Below are 22,329 nucleotides of genomic sequence, written 5' to 3' on the forward strand. Positions count from 1 at the left end.
GGCTCCGTCAGTGACGTCACCCATGTGTGAGAATATGCTGTCTGCTTGTCCTGCGATAAACCATGATATAGCTAAGTTCTTTTTTTCACAAATTAAGCTTTATTGAAGTGATTTGAAGTTCACAGTTTTTCATAATTTAAAATGAGAAAAGCTAAAAAGTGTGGAGGATATCGGCAATGATTGGGTGGTGAGGTGGTTGGGGTTTTCCCCTGTTGATTATCCCTCGGTCTCTCTGAGCTAATCCTACCATATGTAAAGCTTTATTTCAAGAAAGTTTGCCATTTACGAGGGATGCGTTATTTTTGACTTACATTTACGCTTTCACTCCCCATTTGTTCATGTACCTTATGTTTCAAGTTTCTTAGGATTTTATATACCGCCTATCAAGGTTATCTAAGCGGTTTTTACAATCAGGTACTCAAGCATTTTCCCTATCTGTCCCGGTGGGCTCACAATCTATCTAACGTACCTGGGGCTGTGGAGGACTGAGTGACTTGCCCAGGGTCACAGGGAGCAGCGCGGGGTTTGAACCCACAACCCCAGGGTGCTGAGGCTGTAGATCCAACCACTGCGCCACACACTCCTCACGGTATTTTTCCAGTTCCCTGTGACTTAACCTCCTTTTTCTGGAGCCATAGGGTAACCAGAGGAATGGGGCGTGACTTGGGGGGGCTATGTGTCTGGATTTTACAGCTGGTAACTCTGTTTTCAATAAACATGTCCAGGTCCATCAATCTCCTCCTTTTTCTGGAGCCATAGGGTAACCCTGTCCCTATGTGTCCAAGCAGGCATGGCTTTTCAGTCTTCAGATTTTCATTTTGTGCACAGAAGTGCTAACCTTCAGCTCCTGCCTTTGTAGCATGAAATCTTAGGGCCAAGCCCTTCCGCGTCTACAACCATCCAAGGGCAAACTGACAGCTTGATAGGCTTCAGTACTAAAGACTACACTTCCCAGGCTCCCTTGCGCGTGACGTCATCGCGGCGGCGCGCCGGGGCAACCCGGCGTCCTCGCGCCCGGCCGGAAAGGGGCGGGGGCGGGAACCACAAGATGGCGGAAGGCGCGGCCGCCGCGCAGGCCAAGGAGCGGCGTCGGGAGCAGCTGCGGCGCTGGGCGCTCTCCGCCGCCGCCCAGCCGTCGGCCCCGGGCCCGGCCCGAGCCCCCGGCCGCTCCGTGCGCTTCCCGCGCTCCGCCCGCTTCCTGGCGGCCTGCGCCGGCGGCGACCTGACCGAGGCCCGGGCCATGCTGCGCGCGGCAGCCCAGAGCGAGCGAGTCATCGACGGCACCAACGCCGACGGCATCAGCGCCCTGCACCAGGTATTTCCCGCGCACCCGCCAGCGGGCGATGGCGTCATCAGCTGGCGACGAAGGGGGCGGGCCCGGGGCTGTGGAACGCGCTTCCCGGCTCCCAGAATGCAACGTTACGGGGATGGGCTGCTCAGAAATCCAGGACTGGCTCCCAAGCACAGCCTGGACGAATTAATACTAATTTAATAAACGTGGTATGCCGCCCTATAGAAAATAGGATAATGTAAGTAAAGTAAATTCCAAGGCATTTAAAAATAACTCTTTAGTGAAGGCTCTCGACAAAGCATTCAAAGGCAGTGGCGTAGTAAGGGTGATTGGCGCCCCCTTCCAGTGCCTAGGGTTACCATATGACTCCAGAGAAAGGAGGGTGGATTGAGACATCCGGGTTTTACTTCTAGTGTAAACAATGGAAGTAAACCCCGGATATCTCAATCCATCCTCCTTTTTCTGGAGCCATATGGTAACCTTTCCCGTACCTTTTTAACTTCTCCGGCATGAGCAGCATGCCCACATCGAATCGCACTTTCACTCACTTCCTAGGCGCGGGTCTCAGAAGTGACATCAGAGAGAGCTCCAGTGCAGACGTGGGTGGCAGCCTCGCGACAGGGAAGTAAAAAAGGTATAGGGGAAGGCAAGGGAGGGGGGCGCCGCGCCCAGGGCGGACTGCACCCCCCTTACTATGCCACTGTTCGAAGGCAAGGAAATAACACTCTAAATGAAGATCAGACTTGTCCATGCACACATTTTCTCAGTGGTCAGTTAAGGACCCAAAAGCTGGACACTACAGATTGACTCATTTGAGCTTTGGTGCTGGAGAAGGCCACCAAAAAACTTAATGAATCGATTCTGGAAGAGATCAAACCAGCTATGTCACTCGAAGCCCAAATGATGAAGTTACGACTGTCTTATTTTGGTCACATGTCAGAAGAGAGAGATCACTGGAGGAGGACATCATGTTTGGGAAGATCGAAGGAACAAGGCGAAGAGGGCGACCTGCAATCAGATGACTGGACACATCGAAAACAACCATGAGAATGATGCTGAAGACCTTTCCAGACTAGCACAAAACCGACTTTGTTTTAGATCTGTAATTTATCAAGTCACTAGGACTGAAACACAAGTCAATAGCACCTAACAGCAAGGGTTACCATATGGCTCCAGGTTTCACTTCCACTGAAAGCAATGAAAATAAGTAAGAAGGGTAGATTGAGACATCCGGGCTTTACTTCCATTGCTTTCAACTGAAGTAAAACCTGGATTTCTGAATCCGTCCTTCTTTTCATGGAGTCATATGGTAACCCTATAACAATTAAAAAAATAATCACCTTTTTTCCACATAAATAAACAACCAAATACTTTTATGGTCACACAGTGATTCTAGATTTCTAAGTGAACGCTCAGACCCATAACCAAACTCTAGTGAAAAGTCACGGAGTCAGTTATAATAGAGACCATCACAGCAAGTTCACTGTCTCTGCCACCTGCTAATAACATACAAGGAAAAGATAGGTAACTTATCTGAATGCAGGATGGCACTGCTGTTGCTCTTTAACTGCTCCGGGTACATATTTAAAGTACTAACTCATTGCAACTGCCATAAGCTGTTAAACCCCCCCAACCCAGGTTTCAACCAGGGACCGGACACTCCTTCACCCGGCTGACAGAAAACTCTAGCGATGTCGAAACCCGGAGCAGGCCCAGAATTTGAAGCTCCAGCCAACCAGGGTCAACCATGATGTCAGACGCTGTGGGCGGAGCTTCGATGATGTCACAGAATTTCAATAAACTTTTAACAAACTTTAAATCTGAAACCAATCTATTTCATTATTTAAGCTGTCTCGGGTAGTCAAAGGAGCCTGGAAAAGAGCCCACTGTTGCCAGCGGGAGTGGTTATTTCAACCCAAGCAACGTCAAGATGACCATGATTTAATGTGTGTGTTGCCTTTCTTCAACCTTAGTTATAATATTCGGCAGATTATTGTCAAACATTGGTCAGTGCTTCAGGTGCATGCAGGTTTTCAAAAAGTACCCCGGTTTGCGTTTACTCACGGCCATAATTTGGCAGAGATATTAAAACACAAGGGTCTTAGAGATGATGAGGACTTGGTTCCCCATACCCAATGTGGGCATTGTATGTACTGCAAGCATGTTTTGGGTGCCACAGGGTTCGGTGCTCGAGCCCCTGCTTTTCAACCTATTTATAAATGACCTGGAAATTGATACGACGAGCGAGGTGATTAAATTTGCAGACGATACAAAGTTATTCAGAGTAGTGAGGACACAGAAGGATTATGAAGACCTACAACGAGATATAAACATGCTCGAGGAATGGACCACGAAATGGCAAATGAGGTTCAACGTGGATAAGTGCAAGGTGATACATGTCGGTAACAAAAATCTTATACATGAATACAGGATGTCCGGTGCAGTACTCTGAGAGACCCCCCAGGAAAGAAAAGAGACTTGGGAGTACTTGTAGACAAGTCAATGAAGCCGTCCATGCAATGTGCAGTGGCGGCGAAAAGGGCGAACAGAATGCTAGGAATGATTAAGAAGGGGATCACAAACAGATCGGAGAAGGTTATCATGCCGCTGTACCAGGCCATGGTTCACCTCCACTTGGAATACTGCATCCAACACTGGTCGCCATACATGAAAAAGGATATAGTACTACTTGAAAGGGTCCAGAGAAGAGTGATGAAAATGGTTAAGGGACTGGAGGAGTTGCCGTACAGTGAGAGACTAGAGAAACTGGGCTTCTCCCTTGAAAAGAGGAGACATGATCGAAACATTCAAGACAATGAAGGGAATAGACTTAGTAGAAAAAGAGAGATTGTTCACCCTCTCCAAAATGGCGAGAACGAGAGGGCACTCTCTAAAGTTAAAAGGGGATAGATTCCGTACAAACGTAAGGAAGTTCTTCTTCACCCAGAGAGTGGTAGAAATCTGGAACGCTCTTCCGGAGGCACCCTCCAGGGATTCAAGACAAGGTTAGACAAGTTCCTGCTGAACCAGAATGTACACAGGTAAGGCTAGACTCAGTCAAGGCACTGGTCTTTGACCTAAGGGCTGCTGCGTTAGCGGACTGCTGGGCACGATGGACCAGCAGCAGCAATTCTTATGTTTTTAAGTTATCTCAATTATTTAAAAAAGTATTGTCTCTTTTTTGTTTGTGTTTATTAGAGGAGTCACTGAATGAGTATAGCATCGAAAGAGTAAAAATTCCACAGCTGCAGTGACTAACATTAACCTGGGGTCTAAGATTAACATAACAGGTGTTGTGCAGGATCAGACTTCTGATCTGTAAAATACAAAACATTGATGAGACTTTCCTGACCTGATGATTCTTCATCCATAAAGCGGTTTAGGGAAAGAATTAGAAAACACATTAGCTACCTTTGTCTGTCTTTTGGGATCTTCTTAATGACTGTGTGTATGGGGTGGGGAAGCATTCAGATAATCTGGATTGATTGATTTATCTATTGGTATTTTTCCATAATGCTTCAGATGATTTAAAGTGGACAGGTGAAGCCAAGGTTATAAGGAGGAATGGTATTTGGACCAACACTGTACCTTTCATCTAGTCTAGTCAGTAGACCATTTCTATACCTACTGCATCCCTCTCCTTACTCGTTTCTGATTCTGCTATGATTTCGACTATTTTCCCCCAGAGTCATGGAGGGATCCCATGCGCTGTCTTCATCGCTGCAATATGTTTGTAGTGAAATGCTCTCCCATCTCTTCCTTCTGCTATTAAAAATCCAGGCTGTAAGCTTGCCAGCAGTGTCTCCTGCCAGGGCTGGGGGAGCAGGAAATTGATGGATCGAGGCCAAAGATAAGTAAATTGAGTGTTGAATCAGACATCGTCACTCATGAGGTTCCATTGCAGGTTACAGCGAATGTGTGACTGAAGCGTAAGGAAGAAGAAGGGAGCAAGGAGAGGAAAAGGGGGGTTGAGGAGAGTGGGAGCAAAGAGGAAAGGGAGAACAAAGGAAATATTAAAAGTGAAAGATTTTACATATTATATTGATTGGAATTTGAAATTGGTGAATTTTTTTTTTTTTTTGTTGTAAAGAATATCTTTGTTCCTTCAGTAAAAAAATGTTTGAACATAAAAGTGGAAGATAAAAACTACTAAGTATTATTTCCCTGGACCCTGCTGTTATCTCTTATGGTGTGTACTGAATTTTAGAGGAACATGCAGAATGGAAAACTGATGAAACGGAGTAGCTCGATTCTCCGAGAAGTCAAAGAAAACCTTTGGAAAAGAACTGTTCCAAGGGCTAGCTCTCTGAGTCATAAGCTATTGCGTGGGAGGCCAAGAGAAGTTCTGACGCTCCTGGAGCTATTTTTTTCCAGAAGATGTACAAAGTGCTGACAACAGCCTCTCCGTCCAAAATGATGCTGGGTCTCACCTCCCCCTGATTTCTTTAAGAAGGGTCATTGAGAATTATTTTCCACATACTGGTTGTAGGGAGTAAGGGTATCTTCTTCCACATATTATAGAAGCGAGACATTTTAGAGGGGATTCATTCTGCTTGATAAATTGAAGAGCCTCTAGGCATGAAATGGCGCGTGTAGACCTGGAGAAACATCTCTTTGTAGTGTGTTAATGACAAGGGGACTGATATACAGTAATCTTCAATCTATAACCCTACTGCCCACCACCTAGCCAGGAGATTAACCATTTTTAGAGGACTGACTGTGTACCCAGAGGGATTTCCAAAACTTGTCAGTTTGTCCAGGTTTTGGAAGTTCCCGAGCCGCATCTGGAGGGCTTCTGCACATGAACGGATGTCAACATGATGATGTCACATGCACGTGAGATCATCATGTCGATGTCTGTGCATGCGCAGAGGCCCTTCAGACGTAGCTCCAAGCTGGGAGGTTTGTGTGGGGCGGGGCTGGGGGGTGGAATGGGGCAGAGTTGGGGGTGAAATGGGGCAAGGCAGGTGTCCCTTTTTTTTTTAAAGAGGAATTGTGGCAACCCTAAGCCTAACAGATGACATCCTGTTATCTGTCTTGTCTGTTTAAATTGTAAGCTCCTTGAGCAGGAACTGTCTCCGTCGTGACTCTATAGCTTTGCGTACGTCTGGTAGCGCTATAGAAATAATTAATAGTAGTAGAAGTAAATAGGAGGAAGAAAAGATAATCCCAGTAACTCAGGTCCTTCCATAAACCCCCAATTATTGATTAGCAAGATACAAATAAACAGCCCTTCAGTTCAGCAGAGACAGGGCAAGAAAGTGACCGTGTGACCTTAAGCGAGTTGCGTCCTGTGTCTCCTTGAGGCAGTAACCAGTGTGGATTGGGTATTAATGTTGTGTAATAGAGCTGAGTCCAGGGCTTGGAGGGCACTGGTAGCTGCTGAAGATCCTTGTCCTGTTCATTCTGGCCCCATCATAAAGTTAAGTTTGCTATAAACTTGAAAACCAGGCCGCAGCACGGAATTGGCCTAGTTCCCCAGTGAGGAGGAAGTTGATGTGGTTTTCAGAAGCTAACTGCCTCGCTTCTTTGAAACGTGTCTTGTTACAGGCATGAGCTCTGCCGTCTGTCGCTTTATAGATGGTTTCGTGCACATCAGAAGATGCCCAGGGCGTGTAGAGGGTCACGTAGTGTTCAGAAGGTCACATGTCCTCCCCGTGTTCACCGTGTGGTTTAACAGAAGTATTTCTAGTGTTCAGTAACTTGTGCCTGATCTCGGTAGATGACGCTGGCTGCCAGTGACAGGCAGCTCTCTCTGCTATAGCTAAAGCTAGTACTTGAATATCGGCGTCACGTAGCTGTTTGTGAGCCGCTGTGCCAGGATACTCCTGCTTCTCTTGGGATGCCCTCTGGATGGGACCTAGGCTGGGATTCTCATTAAGGGAAAGCTGTCGCACATATGCTGTTCCACATCTCTTTCCATGACTTCATTCTCTTGGCTTCTGCACTGCAGTTGGCTGAACCTCAGGTTTCCCCTCTCCAGATCAGGAGGGCCAGAGCTGTGAGCCTGGAAGAGGCTTTTTTCCTTTGTCTTTGGCTTTTTAAACCATTCGTGTTTTCTCTGGGTCTGGGACCCTCTGCCCCCTCATTCTATAACAGGGTGCTTTAAATGTACACACTGAATGTGGGTTAAAATGTTTTGAATATTAAAGGTAATGGAACTCCTCTCGTATGAGAAAAGAATAAAGAGGTCGGAGCTCATCAGCTGAGAATTGAGATGGTTGAGGGGTGATATGACAAGGTCTATAAAATCCTGTGTGGTGCAGAACGGGTAAAAGTGAATCCGATTTTTGCTCCATCAAAAATTACAGTAACTAGAGTACAATCAATGAATTTACAAGGAAATACCTTTAAAACCAAAAGGAAGAAATCTTTTTTCACTCTGAGAATAGTTAAGCTCTGGAATTAATCTCCAGAGGATGTGGTAAGAGCAGTTAGGTTAAAAAAAAAATGTTTGGACAAGTTCCTGGAGGAAAAGTCCAGAATCTGCTATTGATACAGTCGAAGGAGAAGCCACTGCTTGCCCTGGATCGGTAGCATGGAATGTTCCTACTCTTTGGAGAGTCTGCATGGAATCTTGCTACTATTTGTGATTCTGCATGAGATGTTGCTACGTTTTGGGGATTCCACATGAAATGTTGCCACTCTTTGGGTTTCTAGATTGGCCACTGTTGGAAACAAGGAATTGGTCTAGGTAGATCATTGGTCTGATCCAGTATGACTGTTCTTATGTGAATACCACCATCTACCCGGCTAAGTGACCACTTAGTCTAGCGCCTAAACGCTGTTCTGTAATTATGCACTAGACCAGGGGTGCCCACACTTTTTTGACTCAACGAGCTACTTTTAAAATGACCAAGTCAAAATGATCTACCAACAATAAAATTTAAAAAACCACAACGCACACTGTACGCATAGAATTGTTAATTATCATTCCTATTCCGGGGTTTTTTTCAAAGAGGTCAAAGCAGATGACTCTATGCACTGTCACCTCAGTAACAACCATACAAAAATAGACAAATACCCACCCCCCTCCCTTTTTACTAAACCACAATAGCAGTTTTTAGCGCAGGTTGCTGCGCTGAATGCCTAGCGCTGCTCTCGACGCTCATAGGCTCCCTGCGCTAAAAACCACTATTGCGGTTTAGTAAAAGGGGACCATATTGTAAAATATATACCGCAGATATAAATTCAGACACATTCACTAAATTTTAAATAAAATAATTTTTCCCACCTTGTCTGGTGATTTCATCAGTCTCTGGTTGCACTTTCTTCTTCTGACTGTGCATCCAATCTTTCTTTCAGCCTGTATGCTTCCTCTCCTCCACACCTCATTCTCTCCCCCAACTTTTTCTTCCTCTCTCTCTGACCTTTCCTTCTTTCTCTCTTCATGCCCCCTTTCTTTTTTTCTGTTTCTCTTCTTTCCTTCTGTCTCCCTGCCTGCCCCCTTTCTTTCTTTCTCCCTGCCCTTCCCCAAGCCGCTGCCACTGCCATCGGGGAGCAGGACCCAAACTGCCACCAATGGATAACAGGCCCCAAAGCCGCCGCCGCCCCATGCTCTCCCTGCTTCGGGCCGACCAGCATTCCTCTCCCCGACGTCAATTCTGCCGTCGGAGAGGAAGTTCCGCCCAGCCAGGCAGCGATTGGCTGGCTCGAACTTCCTCTCCGACGGCAGAATTGACGTTGGGGAGAGGAAGACTGATCGGCCCGATAGATCGCCAAGGCAAAGTGAGTCCTGGGTGATCGACTCACTTTGCCTTGGCGAGCTACCGGTCGATCGCGATCGACCTATTGGGCACCCCTGCACTAGACTGCCATGGCACACTGGGCATTCATATGGGCGGTCCATAGGCAGGTTGCCTGTTTTTGCTCAAAAGTTTCAGAATACTGTTAAATTTAGTGTGTAATTTCCACATTTACTCCCAGGTTCTATATATCGTGTCCAACATTCTACACCCAAGATAGCTGACTTAGAGGAAGATTCTCAAAACTCATTGTGCACTTAACGATGGTTGCTGAACCTGTTCCGGCCGGTTTAGCGTGCACGTAGTTTAGCGGCCGATTATCAAAATGGCTCACTGTGCTCTTTTCCGAGCTTGCAAGTGGTCTCCGACCCTGCCAATCAAATGTATTACAATGAGGTCATTAATATTAAAATGGTAGTTAAATAAGCTCATCAATATTCAAAAAGCACTCTGGGTGATTCTCTATCATCGCCATGTGATTTCCGAAGCGCGGTGCTGGCTTTTGGCTACCAAAAATCACCGACTCCAGAGGTGCTGGTACTGTGAAAATCACATCTCAGGCATATGTTTCTGGCTGTTGCTCATGATGAAATATGACATTAAAAAAAATTACAAGATTCACATGAATTGTAGTAGACTGTGGCTCAAGATTACAAAATTCAAAAGCCCATGAATTATAGGCGTTTGTGAGCCACGTGTATTTTGTGCTACAATAGCGGACGGCATTATGGATGGTGGATCTTATCCTCATGCTTTCCATGTTGTCCTGATCAGAAGATATACGATGAGACCCGAAGATGATGCCAATGGCGTTGCTTTTCCCAGCACATGCACACATTTAAGCCTCTTTTCATGGTGTATTCTGTGCATGTGCCAATCGCTATCACCAGCGACTCATCACGTGTATATTTAAAGGATCCTTTGCAAAACTCCATGAACCTCATTTGCATGTGCGGTTTCTTGAGAATGACTCGTCTTTTTGAAATCCTTACAATAACGGCCAGGGCAGCAGCCCGTCTGATTTCACCAAGAACAATAATTATTGCAGTTAATTTGCTTTGATTTGGAATTGCATGTGCATCTGGCTGCATGCTGTTCTAGAAGGATCGGTGCCTAGCTTGTCCGTCGCACAGCTGAACAGGGAGCGTGCCAGGGCATTGCCAAAAGTGCATCTACCTTGGGTGCCAGCCACGAGACCCAAGCCTAGGTGCTCTTCTTTAAAATGAACAAGACTTTTATAGAATCATGCTTCTGCAGACAGATTTTTTTTTGGGGGGGGCACAGAATTTTGAGTGCCATTCACTGAATCCAGTGCCAGTTATAGACCCGGTGGGCACCCCACTGTCACCTTACACTTTACACTCATCACCCATGGCATAAAGTGCCTAACTCCGTGACTCCTTAGTTAGGACACGTGGTGAAAACCTGCTTTAAGGACTAGAAGCAGATGGAAAGCAGGGATAGAAGTAGTGTTCTGAGCCCTTCGGTTCAGGTGATGGAACTTGCTGACTGTATTCGGACGCGTGGGACGAGGAGGGGCTCTGGGGGTCATAGATCCTGAGATTGCCGGCTTTTATTTATTTAATTCATTTTATAGACCACACGAGACTCAACAGAAATAATCTGACTGTTAAGGGAGAGAGGAGAATCCGAACAGCAAAGTTTCAAACTGTCATCCTCTGTCAAACTTGTCACCAAGTGTGTACTTAAGTTTCTTTTGTCCTCTGGCTATTTCACCTCTAGATGTGAAGAATATGCACACCGCCGGCATTTGCTTGTTTTCAGGGAATCAGTATGCTAAAAGTGCGTTGCCCTTTGCAGGTAACATGGGCCTGGTCTCAACGACTCGCCCGACCGGGTCAGTGACAAGGACCCCATGGCAGGCTGTATGTCAGTGATCTGGCACTGTTTGCTGAGTTCTTGCTTGGCGACCTCAGCTTGAATTGTACTATGCTCTGGAACCTGTAGCCATATGAAGACAAATGCTGGATTGCTGATGAAAAGCGATGGCCTGACGTCTAAAGCAAAACAGAAATCCTAATGGATCGAAAGGCACACAAGAGGGAAGGAAATGCAAGAAAGTAACAGTCCGCAAACTCAAGTGTATGTATATGAACGCAAGGAGCCTAAGGAATAAGATAGGGGAATTGGAAGCTGTGGCACAAAAAGATAACCTTGACATCATCAGCATCACGGAAACATGGTGGAAAGAGGAAAACGTCTGGGACATAAATCAACAAATCAAAGCTATATGGCTTAACTCCAAGATTCAAATTGGCAGATTTAAGGTCATCTGGAAGCATTGGGTGATGGCAGGTATAAGAACTCTAAATGATGTCATATCTAATGGTAAACTGCTTGATTTTTCACAGTTACACCATAAATTCGGTCTTGATAAATCACAAAGCTATAGATGGTTGCAACTGAAGCAGGCTATTCAGGCGGGGTTCCCTGAATGGAAAAATCTTAATAATCAATATAGTTTGGAGTTTTTATGCTTTCAGGTGGATTTCCTAGGATACCAGGCTGCACAGTGGTATAAATTGAAATCTGGATTTATGAATAAGAAACCGAAAACTGGTTTGAGGGACATTTGGAGCATTGAGACAAAGCATCAAATTACTGCATCTCATTGGCCATAGATTTGGTCTTGGAGGATAAGATGTACAATGTCAGCATCTATGAGACAAACTTGGTTTTTTCTATTGCATAGATCATTCTGGACCCCTGTTCGTTTACAAAAATTAGATAGCTCTAAGTCTAATAGATGTTGGCATTGTCATCTTGAGGCAGGAACTCTAGAGATCATTTATTATTCTATTGTCCATTCATTTTGGCTTTTTGGAAATCGATATGGGGCCAAATAAATTCTTTATTAGAAAATCCGGTGGCTTTATCATATGATATTATTTTATTTGGAATGTCAATGAGGAAAAAAAGTCAAATTTCTGCAAAAAATAATAAGTTATTACTTATTATGACAGGAGTAGCCATTCAACAAATTACATTTAATTGGAAAAATTGGAGTAGACTTAACTACAGTTTCTGGTGGATCTCTGTGTCATATATATAATAATAATAATAATAATTTTATTCTTATATACCGCCATACCCGGAGAGTTCTAGGCGGTTTACATCAGTTACAGTAGTATCTGCGTTAACACGCAGATTTACAAACAGTTTGAACAATTTTAAACAATTTATCAGCAATACACAATTTATCAGATAGAAACAAATGTTAAAGCGGGGTTATATATATAAGATGGAAAGAACACTTGCTACGCAAAAAGGAATTTTCAATAAATTTCAGGAGGTTTGGGGGTCCATTAATAGAATATTGTGATGAGTAAATATCATTTTTCCCTTATTGGTACAATTATAAAGTGAGGGATGGGGAGGGAGGGATTTCTGATCTAATATAAAATGTTTAGAATATTAGAAATATTATACAATATATAGGAATTAGTAGGGATGGGAGGGGGTTTAAATATTATAATTTAAGTTGTATATGAAAGCCAATCAAGTGTTATTATATAAGTTCAAATGATATTTTCTAATACACTTGTAAGATGTAAAAATGAATAAAGAATTAAAAAAAAAAAACCTAAGCTCCTAAATGAAGATGAATTGTCAGCTGAAAAACTTACACTGGCTTTTACAAAGCCGTGGTAGAGGTTTCTACCGCACGCCAGTGAGGTAAATGCTCTGACATGCTTATGAACGTTGGAGCATTTATCTTGCCGGTGCATCATAGAAACCTCTACCGCAGCTTTGTAAAAGGAGCCTTTGGCTGCTAAGGTTGTCTGTCTGAAAATAGAACACAAAATTAATGAGCTTATCTTATTTTGAATATTGGGTCGCAGGTTCCTCTGGTTGCATATGGAACATCTGCAAAGTGATCAATGGGCTGTCTTGAGTGTTGATGGTATTTAGTCACTGGGTTTACCCATTTCCCGTTCTTTTCAGGCCTCCATCGATGAGAACTTAGAGGTGGTGGAATTCTTGGTAGATCACGGCGCCAACGTGAATCAAGCGGACAATGAAGGCTGGACCCCACTACATGTAGCAGCCTCCTGCGGCTACCTGGAAATTGCAGAGTGAGTTCCGGGGGAGAGGGGGAACGGACAGCTCACTGGGGAATTGAAGTGGGGTGTGGTAGAGAGTGTCTAAAGGAGATCTTTAGTACCTTCCAGAGCTAGCCAGACCTTGGCTTTCTCTGTGTCCTTCCGTAGAAGTCTCCTAGCTGCGAGAATATCCTGTAAAACTACAATCACACTGGATGTCATCCCCAGTGGATGTCCACTCCTAAGCCTAGGAGGTAATTCTGTAAATTGGTGCCTAGTTGTAAACCCCACTGACAGGTGTCTTAGGCACCAGTAGTTGGTAGTTCCTGAGTAGGCGCAGCTTGGGTTGGCCATGGGCTTGCCTTCAAGTCATCCATATAACTTATAAAATATCACCAGTTATCTGTATCACTTGATGTGTAGGCTCCCCTTTACACCTAAACATATCCCCTCCCACCCCCCATGCCGACTCATCAACTAAACTATAGCGCTAAGTTCCTCACCAAAGCATGGATAGTAAATTAGATTATCTTGGTTGTTGATGTCTACTGTAGTTGATTAGCGTAGCTCGGATGTTTATCTCTCCTATAGCATATATAGTTAATTAATATACCTCGGCTGTTCATATGTTCTCTATCTACTATATCTCGGTCGTTGTACCACTAGCTTTCCAAATTTTGTCTGTATTTACTACTATAACCTGCTCTTCTGTAGCACCTGGTAGACTGATATATTCCTTACGAATGGGTTATATAACTCACTGCTACCAGCAGGAGGAGACTGAGAACAAACTTCTTTATCAGGATAGCTTCCCCTCTTGTAATCCAGTCTTCCTCAGTCTCCATTAGCAGCTGGTAAGACTAATTCAGCTCCACTCTTAGTACTGTACTGTTGGAATTTTGTTTTGGACTCCTGGGTTCCCCTTTTGTGCCAGATAGAGTTTGGATGGGTCCTGTTTGGGGATCCATCCGACCTCGGTCTGTGATTCTGGCGGTTCTGCTGGGAGAGTTTCTAACCTCTCTACATCCGATGGAGGCCTACTTGACACATTCCTATTCGGGCCTCCCATCATTGCTTCCTGCACTTTGCGATCTTGGGGCAACATTATCAGTTATCCCAGGACAAGCAGGCATGATATTCTCACATGTGGGTGACGTCATCTACGGAGCCCCGATGCGGAAGCATTTTCAAGCAAACTTGATTGAAGATTTAAGTTTGCTCTGCTGCTCCACGCATGCGTGCCTTCCTGCTCCACTAGGGGGTGCATCCCCTCGTGGTCTCCAGTTCAAAATTTTCCGCGAGCCTAGAAGTCGTGTTTTTCAGGCTCTGCCCCAACTGCCTTCTAGCACCGCGATTTTTTCTTGTTTTTTCACGATTAAGTCGCTGTGCGCGAATTCTTTACCTTTTAACTTGATTCCTGCTTCGTTTTTGACGACCCGGAGGCTTCCGGGTCCCCGTGGCCGCGTGGCTAATCGAGCCGCGGCTACTTTCGATTTAATGTCCCGGCCTTTGACCGGCTTTAAAAAGTGCACCCGGTGTGAGCGGCTTCTTTCACTCACAGATCCGCATCGCCGGTGCATCCTCTGCCTGGGGGCGGCTCATCCAACCGACTCCTGCCCCCAGTGCGCTACCTTCCAGAACCGGGCCCTCCGTCGAAGAAAAGCCCGCATGGTGGACCTCTTCACCCCGGACCAACCCTCCACCTCGGCCTCGAGGTCGGCCCCGGCTTCGGCCCCGGCCTTGACCTCGGCCCCGGATACCTCGGCATCGCCTCGAGACTCAACTCCGAAGTCCTCGGGACAACAGAAAGCCTTGGCCCAGGGTAAGTCCCCTCTTCCCTCTTCAGGTTCCGTAACATCGAAGAAGCCAGCCTCGGGGACAACGTCGACGCAGTGTACCTGACTTTATGACGCAGGACCTACGGCAGTTGGAACAGTGGTCATCAACTTGGCAGCTAAGCTTCAATGCTAAAAAATGTAAATTCCATAGCAAAGCAGCAGATGAATCCAGAGACTAGTGGTATAGCTCACATCGACCAGCAGGTGGAGATAGAGAACTGATTAACAGTTGGCCTTAAAGCCTGGTGTTCCTTCTGTTGCTTCAGTTTTGCTCTATCTCCCAGCAGGGGTGGAGCTACCTTTCTAGCTCCTGGTCTCTGGCTGCTGCAGGATAGATTGGAGTGGTGTTCCGGTGGGATTCCTCTGTTGAGACTAGTTCTCTTCAGTAGGTGGGGGTGCCTGGCTGATTGGTGCCGGCTTTGGGAGGTACACCTGGGCCCTCCCAGGTCCCTGCTCCACCCTCCCCTCCGTTGGATAGAGGGGTTCCCTTTCCAGGTTGCAGGAGTGGCTGGCTTCTTCATTCCAGTTTTAAAAAAAAAAAAAAAAAAAAGAGGAGGCCTTCCTGCTTGTACTGAGCCGTGCTGTGATTGACTCGGCATGCAGTACATTTACCAATGATTGCCTGGCTTCGGGGGTAAGCGGCTGACCGGGTGAGTGTGTTATTTTCATTACTCGAGTGTGGTCGCGTTTCCCGGGTGCCGGGCGTCTTGGGGGGAGGAGTCGTCATTCGGCGGCGTTCGCCGCGTGTGTAAAAAAAAAAAAAAAAAAACAGCGTCGGAGCTTTTTGTCAGGCCGAGGGGGGATGGCTGCAGAGGCTGGTCAGCTGTGTTCGCGCTGTGGGAAGCGCCGAACACGGTCGGGTCTTTGCTCTGCCGGGTGCTTGGAAGCACCGGCAGACGATCCGTTTTTGGCGGCTTGTGAGGCGGCCATGTCCCGGGTGCGGGAGTCTTGCTCAATGTCCCCGCCGCTCGAAGTCGATGCAGGGTTACTGCAGGACTCTGCCACGGAGGACAAGAGTGAGGCGGCGGGAGGAGAGTCGAGAGCGCTGGAGGCCGGCGCGGACCCTCCCCTCGGCTCGGAGCTGGGCGGGGGAGTGCCTCTTAACTGGGGTTCATTTTCGCCCGAATTTGTGATGTTGCTCCATCAAGCATTTAAATTGCAGAGCTCGCAGCCTACCCAGCCGGTGCTGGGGGCCGGGCGGTCCCTTGCGGTACCCTCTACCTCTGCGGGGGGGGGAGGGGACGGATGCCAGACCCAAGGTGGGGGCAGCAGGGTCCCCGGGACAGTCGCAGGGGGCTAAGAAGCGCAGACTGGTGTCTGCGGAGGCTGTAGATATTTTGCCCAGATCGCCTTTCTCACTTCCTGAGTCGTTGGAGGAAGGTGAGCTATTGGATTGGGACGCGGAGAGTAGCCCGGGTAGGGAGGGGGATGACCCTTCCGCTCTCCGGTTGTTCCATAGAGAGGAGCTTTCTTCCTTTATTTCAAAAGCTTTGCAGAGTTTGAACATTGCGCAGGAAGATGCTAAGGTGTCCGGTAACCCCCTGATGGCAGGGACACGTAGGCCGCCTAAGTCCTTTCCGGTCCATGAGGCCATGCAGGAGCTGATCTCGGCGCAATGGGAGGCGCCGGAGGCCAGTTTGCGGGTAGCAAAGGCCATGCGGCTCTTGTATCCGGTGGACCAGACCGAACTGGAAAAGTTGAGGTTACCTAGGGTGGACGCTTTGGTGGCGGCGGTGACTAAAAGAACTACCTTGCCGGTAGAAGGGGGCGTGACACTGAAGGATGCGCAGGATAGAAAGATTGAAGCATCCCTAAAGATGTCCTTTGAAGTAGCTGCAGTTACTTTACAGGCCGCAATCTGCAGTTCTTACGCGGCGCGGGCATGTCTGCAGTGGTCACAAGGGATGACCGATAATTGGCTGGAGTCGGGAGGTTCTGTCCCTTCGGAATTGGCGGATTTGGAGGCCGGCTTGGCTTATTTGGCAGACGCCTTATTTGATATGATTCGGGCGTCTGCGAAACAGATGTCTCTTTCGGTGGTTTCACGCAGATCCTTGTGGCTCCGTCATTGGGCGGCCGATGCAGCGTCCAAGCTCCGGCTGGTGAGACTCCCTTTTAAAGGGGGTTTATTGTTTGGAGAGGAGTTAGATAAACTGGTAAAGGATTTTGGGGATACCAAAACGCAGCGTTTACCGGAGGACAGGGCTAGGCCCCCGGTAAGGGCCTCATCGTCTAGACCACGTTTCCGGGATGTTCGGCGGGCCAGGGCTGGTAGACCTGTTTCCAGGTCGGCATTTGGCCCGTTCTCTGCTTCGAGACCTCGGTTTCAGCAGAGAAGTTCCTTTCGGACGACGAAACCCTCTTCGGGGCAGTCAGCCCGTACCCCAGCCAGTCGCACTCCACAATGATGGGGGCTTGGCTCCCTCCGCCCTGCCCTTAGGGGGTCGGCTTTCGGCATTCCGGGCGGAGTGGGCCACAGTCACGTCCGATCAGTGGGTGTTGGACATTGTTCACGAAGGGTACAAATTAGAATTCGCCGCTCCCGTCGTAGATTCTTTCTTGGGGTCCCCGTGCAATGGAGCGGCCAAGGGAGCCGAGGTCCGCAGGACGCTTCAGGTGCTGCTCGATCTGGGGGCGGTGGTACCGGTGCCACCGGAAGAGGTAGGCCGCGGTATATATTCCCTGTACTTCATTGTACCAAAGAAGGGGGGATCCTTCAGACCGGTGCTGGATCTCAAAGGGGTCAACAGATTCCTCAGTGTGCGCCATTTCCGAATGGAAACGGTACGCTCGGTTATTGCGGCCGTAAGACCGGGAGAGTTCCTCACGTCTCTCGATCTCAAGGAAGCGTACCTCCATATTCCGATATGGCCTCCGCATCAGCAGTTTCTGCGGTTTGCGATTCAGGGCCAACATTATCAGTTTCGGGCAATGCCCTTTGGCCTGGCGACGGCTCCCCGAACGTTTTCCAAAATCATGGTGGTGGTAGCCGCTTTTCTACGCAAGGAAGGGATTCGGGTACACCCTTACTTGGACGATTGGTTGATCCGCGCCTCCTCCCGACAGGAAAGTTTGTCGGTGACACAGAGAGTTATCTCTCTCCTTCAGTCGTTGGGGTGGATTGTCAACTTTCCCAAAAGTTTTTTGTCCCCATCGCAGTCGTTGGTGCATCTGGGGGTGCGGTTCGATACGGCTCTAGGGAAGGTGTTTCTACCCCGAGACCGGGGAGAGAAATTGCAGGCTCAAATTCGCCTCCTTCTCGGGTCGGCCAGACCTCGAGTTTGGGATTATGTACAGGTGCTGGGCTCCATGGTGGCGACTCTGGAGGTGGTTCCCTGGGCCCGGAGCCACATGAGGCCCTTACAGCAGTCTCTACTCTCTCGCTGGTCCCCAGCTTCTCTGAACTACAATGTGCGTCTCCAGTGGAGTCTTCGAGCAGCTCGCAGCATGCGCTGGTGGCTCCAGGACGTGCATCTTTGGAGGGGCATGCCATTGGCCACACCGGATTGGGTGGTAGTTACTACGGATGCCAGTCTGCGGGGCTGGGGAGCCCAGTGCATGCAAACGTCGGTGCAGGGAATGTGGTCTTCCCAGGAGGCTCTATGGCCCATAAACTTGCTGGAATTAAGAGCGATCCGGTTAGCGCTGCGGGCTTTTCAGGCCCTAGTTCAAGACAAGCCGACCAGGATCTTTTCGGACAGTGTCACGGCGGTCGCATATGTCAATCGTCAGGGGGGCACCCGGAGTCCGCAGTTGGCCGAAGAGGCAAGAAATTTGTTTCGATGGGCAGAGGAGCATGTTCCGCTTCTGTCGGCGGCACACATTGCAGGGCACGAAAACGTGCAAGCGGACTTCCTCAGCAGAAATCTTCTCGATCCGGGCAAATGGGAGTTGTCGGCTCGAGCGTTCGGCCTGCTAGTCCGTCGTTGGGGGTTGCCAGAGATGGATCTCATGGCCTCTTCCCGCAATGCGAAGGTGCCTCGGTTCTTCAGCAGACGCAAGGAAAAGGGTTCGGAGGGGGTGGACGCATTAGCTCTCCCGTGGCCTCCGAATTCCCTTCTGTATGTGTTCCCGCCTTGGCCCATGATAGGGCGGGTGTTGCAACACATCTCTCGCTTTCGAGGCAGGATAATCCTAGTGGCTCCGGATTGGCCAAGGCGGCCGTGGTACGCAGATCTGATGCAGCTGTCGGTAGGCGAGCAGGTAGCGTTCCAGGTAACTCCGGACTTACTGACGCAGGGTCCCATATTGATGGAGGATCCGGGCCGCTTTGGTCTTACGGCCTGGCTATTGAAAGGTCAAGGCTGAACAAGAAGGGCTATTCAGAACGGGTGATTTCCACCCTGCTTAAAGCTAAGAGAATTTCAACGTCAGCCTCCTATGCGAGGGTCTGGAGGATCTTTGAGGCATGGTGCGGAAGACAGGGAATTGCGCCTTTCCATGCTTCTCTGCCGGCTATTCTTGCGTTCCTGCAGGAGGGCGTAGAAAAAGGGTTGGCATATAACTCTTTAAAGGTTCAAGTATCGGCCATTGCCTGTTACAGGGGCCGGGTGGCTCGCTCGGCGTTCGCGTCGCAGCCGGACGTGGTCCGTTTCCTCAAGGGGGTTCATCATATCCGCCCGCCGGTAAAGCGAATTTGTCCAACTTGGAACCTTAAGCTCGTCCTTGGGAAGTTGCAGGGGGCGCCTTTTGAGCCCCTGTCAGCGGCCACTTTGAAAGATGTCACACTGAAAACAGTTTTTTTGGTGGCGATGGCTTCAGCAAGGCGAGTATCGGAACTGCAGGCGCTTTCTTGCAGGGAACCCTTTTTGCGTTTTTCGGAGGCGGGGGTGACGGTGCGTACGGTGCCGTCCTTCCTGCCTAAGGTTATTTCGTCCTTTCATGTGAACCAGAGTTTGTTCCTTCCATCCTTCCGGAAGGAGGATTGGGGGAAACGATTTTTGTCGGTGCGGCTACTGGATGTACGCCGTATGCTTCTCCATTATTTGGGGGTGACGAATGATTTTCGCCGGTCGGACCATCTCTTTGTCGCGTTCGCGGGTAAAAACAAAGGGATGGCGGCGTCTAAAGCGTCCATTGCGCGTTGGGTCAAGGACACTATTGCTTCGGCGTATGTGTTGTCAGGGAAGAAGGTACCGGAGCACCTTCATGCTCATTCCACTTGGGCTTTGGCTACATCTTGGGCGGAGTCCGGGGGGATGTCTTTAGAGGAGATTTGCCGAGCGGCCACTTGGTCGTCGGGAAATACTTTTTCAAAGCATTATCGGTTAGATGTAGCGGCCCGTTCAGAGGCGAGTTTTGGTGCTGCAGTGCTGACAGAGGCGGCATTGGCGTCCCACCCAGTTTGAGTTTGCTTTGCTACATCCCACTAGTCTCTGGATTCATCTGCTGCTTTGCTATGGAAGGTAAAATTATGGTCATACCTGTTAATTTTCTTTCCTTTAGAAGCAGCAGATGAATCCAGAGCCCCGCCCCAAGTGCACGGTCGGTGTGTAGGGTGTTCAGTTCATAGGTTTAGCTGGGGCTATGGTTGGTAAGTGTATTATTTCATGGCTGAAAAAAAAAAAAAAAAAAAAAAAACACACACAAAAATGATACTAAGAAGGGAGAGACACGTTTTTTACTGGAATGGAGTTTTGTGGCTGCTCATTCTCCTTTCGGGATGCTTGGGCAAAGTGCATAACTGAAGCAACAGAAGGAACACCAGGCTTTAAGGCCAACTGTTAATCAGTTCTCTATCTCCACCTGCTGGTCGATGTGAGCTATACCACTAGTCTCTGGATTCATCTGCTGCTTCTAAAGGAAAGAAAATTAACAGGTATGACCATAATTTTACCGTAATGCACCTAGGCAAAAAAAACCCACACAGAACTTACACACTAAATGGTGAAACCTTGTCCAGTACCACGATAGAACGTGATTTAGGAGTGATCATTAGCGATGATATGAAGGCTGCAAATCAGGTGGAGAAGGCTTCGTCCAAAGCAAGACAAATGATGGGCTGCATCCGTAGGGGTTTTGTCAGCAGAAAACTTGAAGTCATAATGCCACTGTACAGATCCATGGTGAGACCTCATCTCGAGTATTGTGTTCAATTCTGGAGACCACACTACCGGAAAGATGTGTTGAGAATTGAATCGGTTCAGCGAATGGCTACCAGGATGGTCTTGGGGCTCAGGGATCTCACATATGAAGAAAGACTAAAAAAACTGCGGATGTACTCGCTGGAGGAGCGAAGAGAGAGGGGGGACATGATTGAGACCTTTAAGTATATCACGGGGCGTATAGAGATGAAAGATGATATCTTCAGTCTTACAGGGCCCTTGATAACCAGAGGACACTCGCTGAAAATCAGGGGAGGGAAATTTCAGGGTGATGCTAGAAAGTACTTCTTCACCGAAAGGGTGGTCGATCATTGGAACGAGCTGCCTCAGCAGGTGATTGAGGCCAACAGCGTGTCAGATTTTAAGAGAAAATGGGATATTCACATGGGATCAATAGGGGAGTAAAAGTCAGGGAGTGGGTCATTGGTATGGGCAGACTCGATGGGCTATAGCCCTTTTCTGCCGTCAATTTCTATGTTTCTATGGTGGAAACCCCATGCTTACAGCCCCGACTAAGCCCTCCAAGCCTTCGGGCCATGCCTCCATCACACGGGAATACTCTGATACGAGGTCGCCCCCGGTGGAGTGCACCGAGGCAGTGGACATGCCTTCGATGCTGTCCGTGCCCGTCTTTCAGGACCTACTTTATGACGCAGGACCTAAGACAGCTTGAACAGTGGTCATCAACTTGGCAGCTGGGCTTCAATGCTAAAAAATGTAAGGTAATGCACCTAGGCAAAAAAAATCCACACAGAACTTACACACTAAATGGTGAAACCTTGTCCAGGACCACGGTGGAACGTGATTTAGGAGTGATCATTAGCGACGATATGAAGGCTGCAAATCAAGTAGAGAAGGCATCGTCCAAGGCAAGACAAATGATGGGCTGTATCCGTAGGGGTTTTGTCAGCAGAAAACCTGAAGTCATAATGCCGCTGTACAGATCCATGGTGAGACCTCATCTCGAGTATTGTGTTCAATTCTGGAGACCACACTACCGAAAAGATGTGTTGAGAATTGAGTCGGTTCAGCGAATGGCTACCAGGATGGTTTTGGGGCTCAGGGAACTCACGTATGAAGAAAGGTTAAAAAAACTGCGGATGTACTCACTGGAGGAGCGAAGAGAGAGAGGGGACATGATTGAGACCTTTAAGTATATTACTGGGCGAATAGAGGTGAAAGATGATATCTTCAGTCTTATAGGGCCCTCAGTAACCAGAGGTCACCCGCTGAAAATCAGGGGAGGGAAATTTCAGGGTGATGCGAGGAAGTACTTCTTCACTGAAA

At 48.0% G+C, this 22,329-nt stretch overlaps 1 protein-coding gene across 3 annotated transcripts in view; it reads left to right on the forward strand.

Moving 5' to 3' along the window:
- The first annotated feature begins 1,004 nt into the window (after positions 1–1,004).
- Positions 1,005–22,329, forward strand: part of PPP1R12C (protein phosphatase 1 regulatory subunit 12C) — a 90,621-nt gene continuing 69,296 nt past the window's right edge. For all 3 annotated transcript variants that reach the window (XR_004540859.1, XM_033960803.1, XM_033960804.1), the window contains exons 1-2: positions 1,005–1,315; positions 13,003–13,133. Coding sequence is in view for 2 of the 3 variants with exons in the window: in XM_033960803.1 (XP_033816694.1) it covers positions 1,049–1,315; positions 13,003–13,133 (398 nt within the window). In the remaining variant the exon portion in view is untranslated. The remainder of the gene's footprint in view (positions 1,316–13,002; positions 13,134–22,329) is intronic.

This window comes from Geotrypetes seraphini, chromosome 10, assembly GCF_902459505.1.
Source record: "Geotrypetes seraphini chromosome 10, aGeoSer1.1, whole genome shotgun sequence".
NCBI lineage: Eukaryota > Metazoa > Chordata > Amphibia > Gymnophiona > Dermophiidae > Geotrypetes > Geotrypetes seraphini.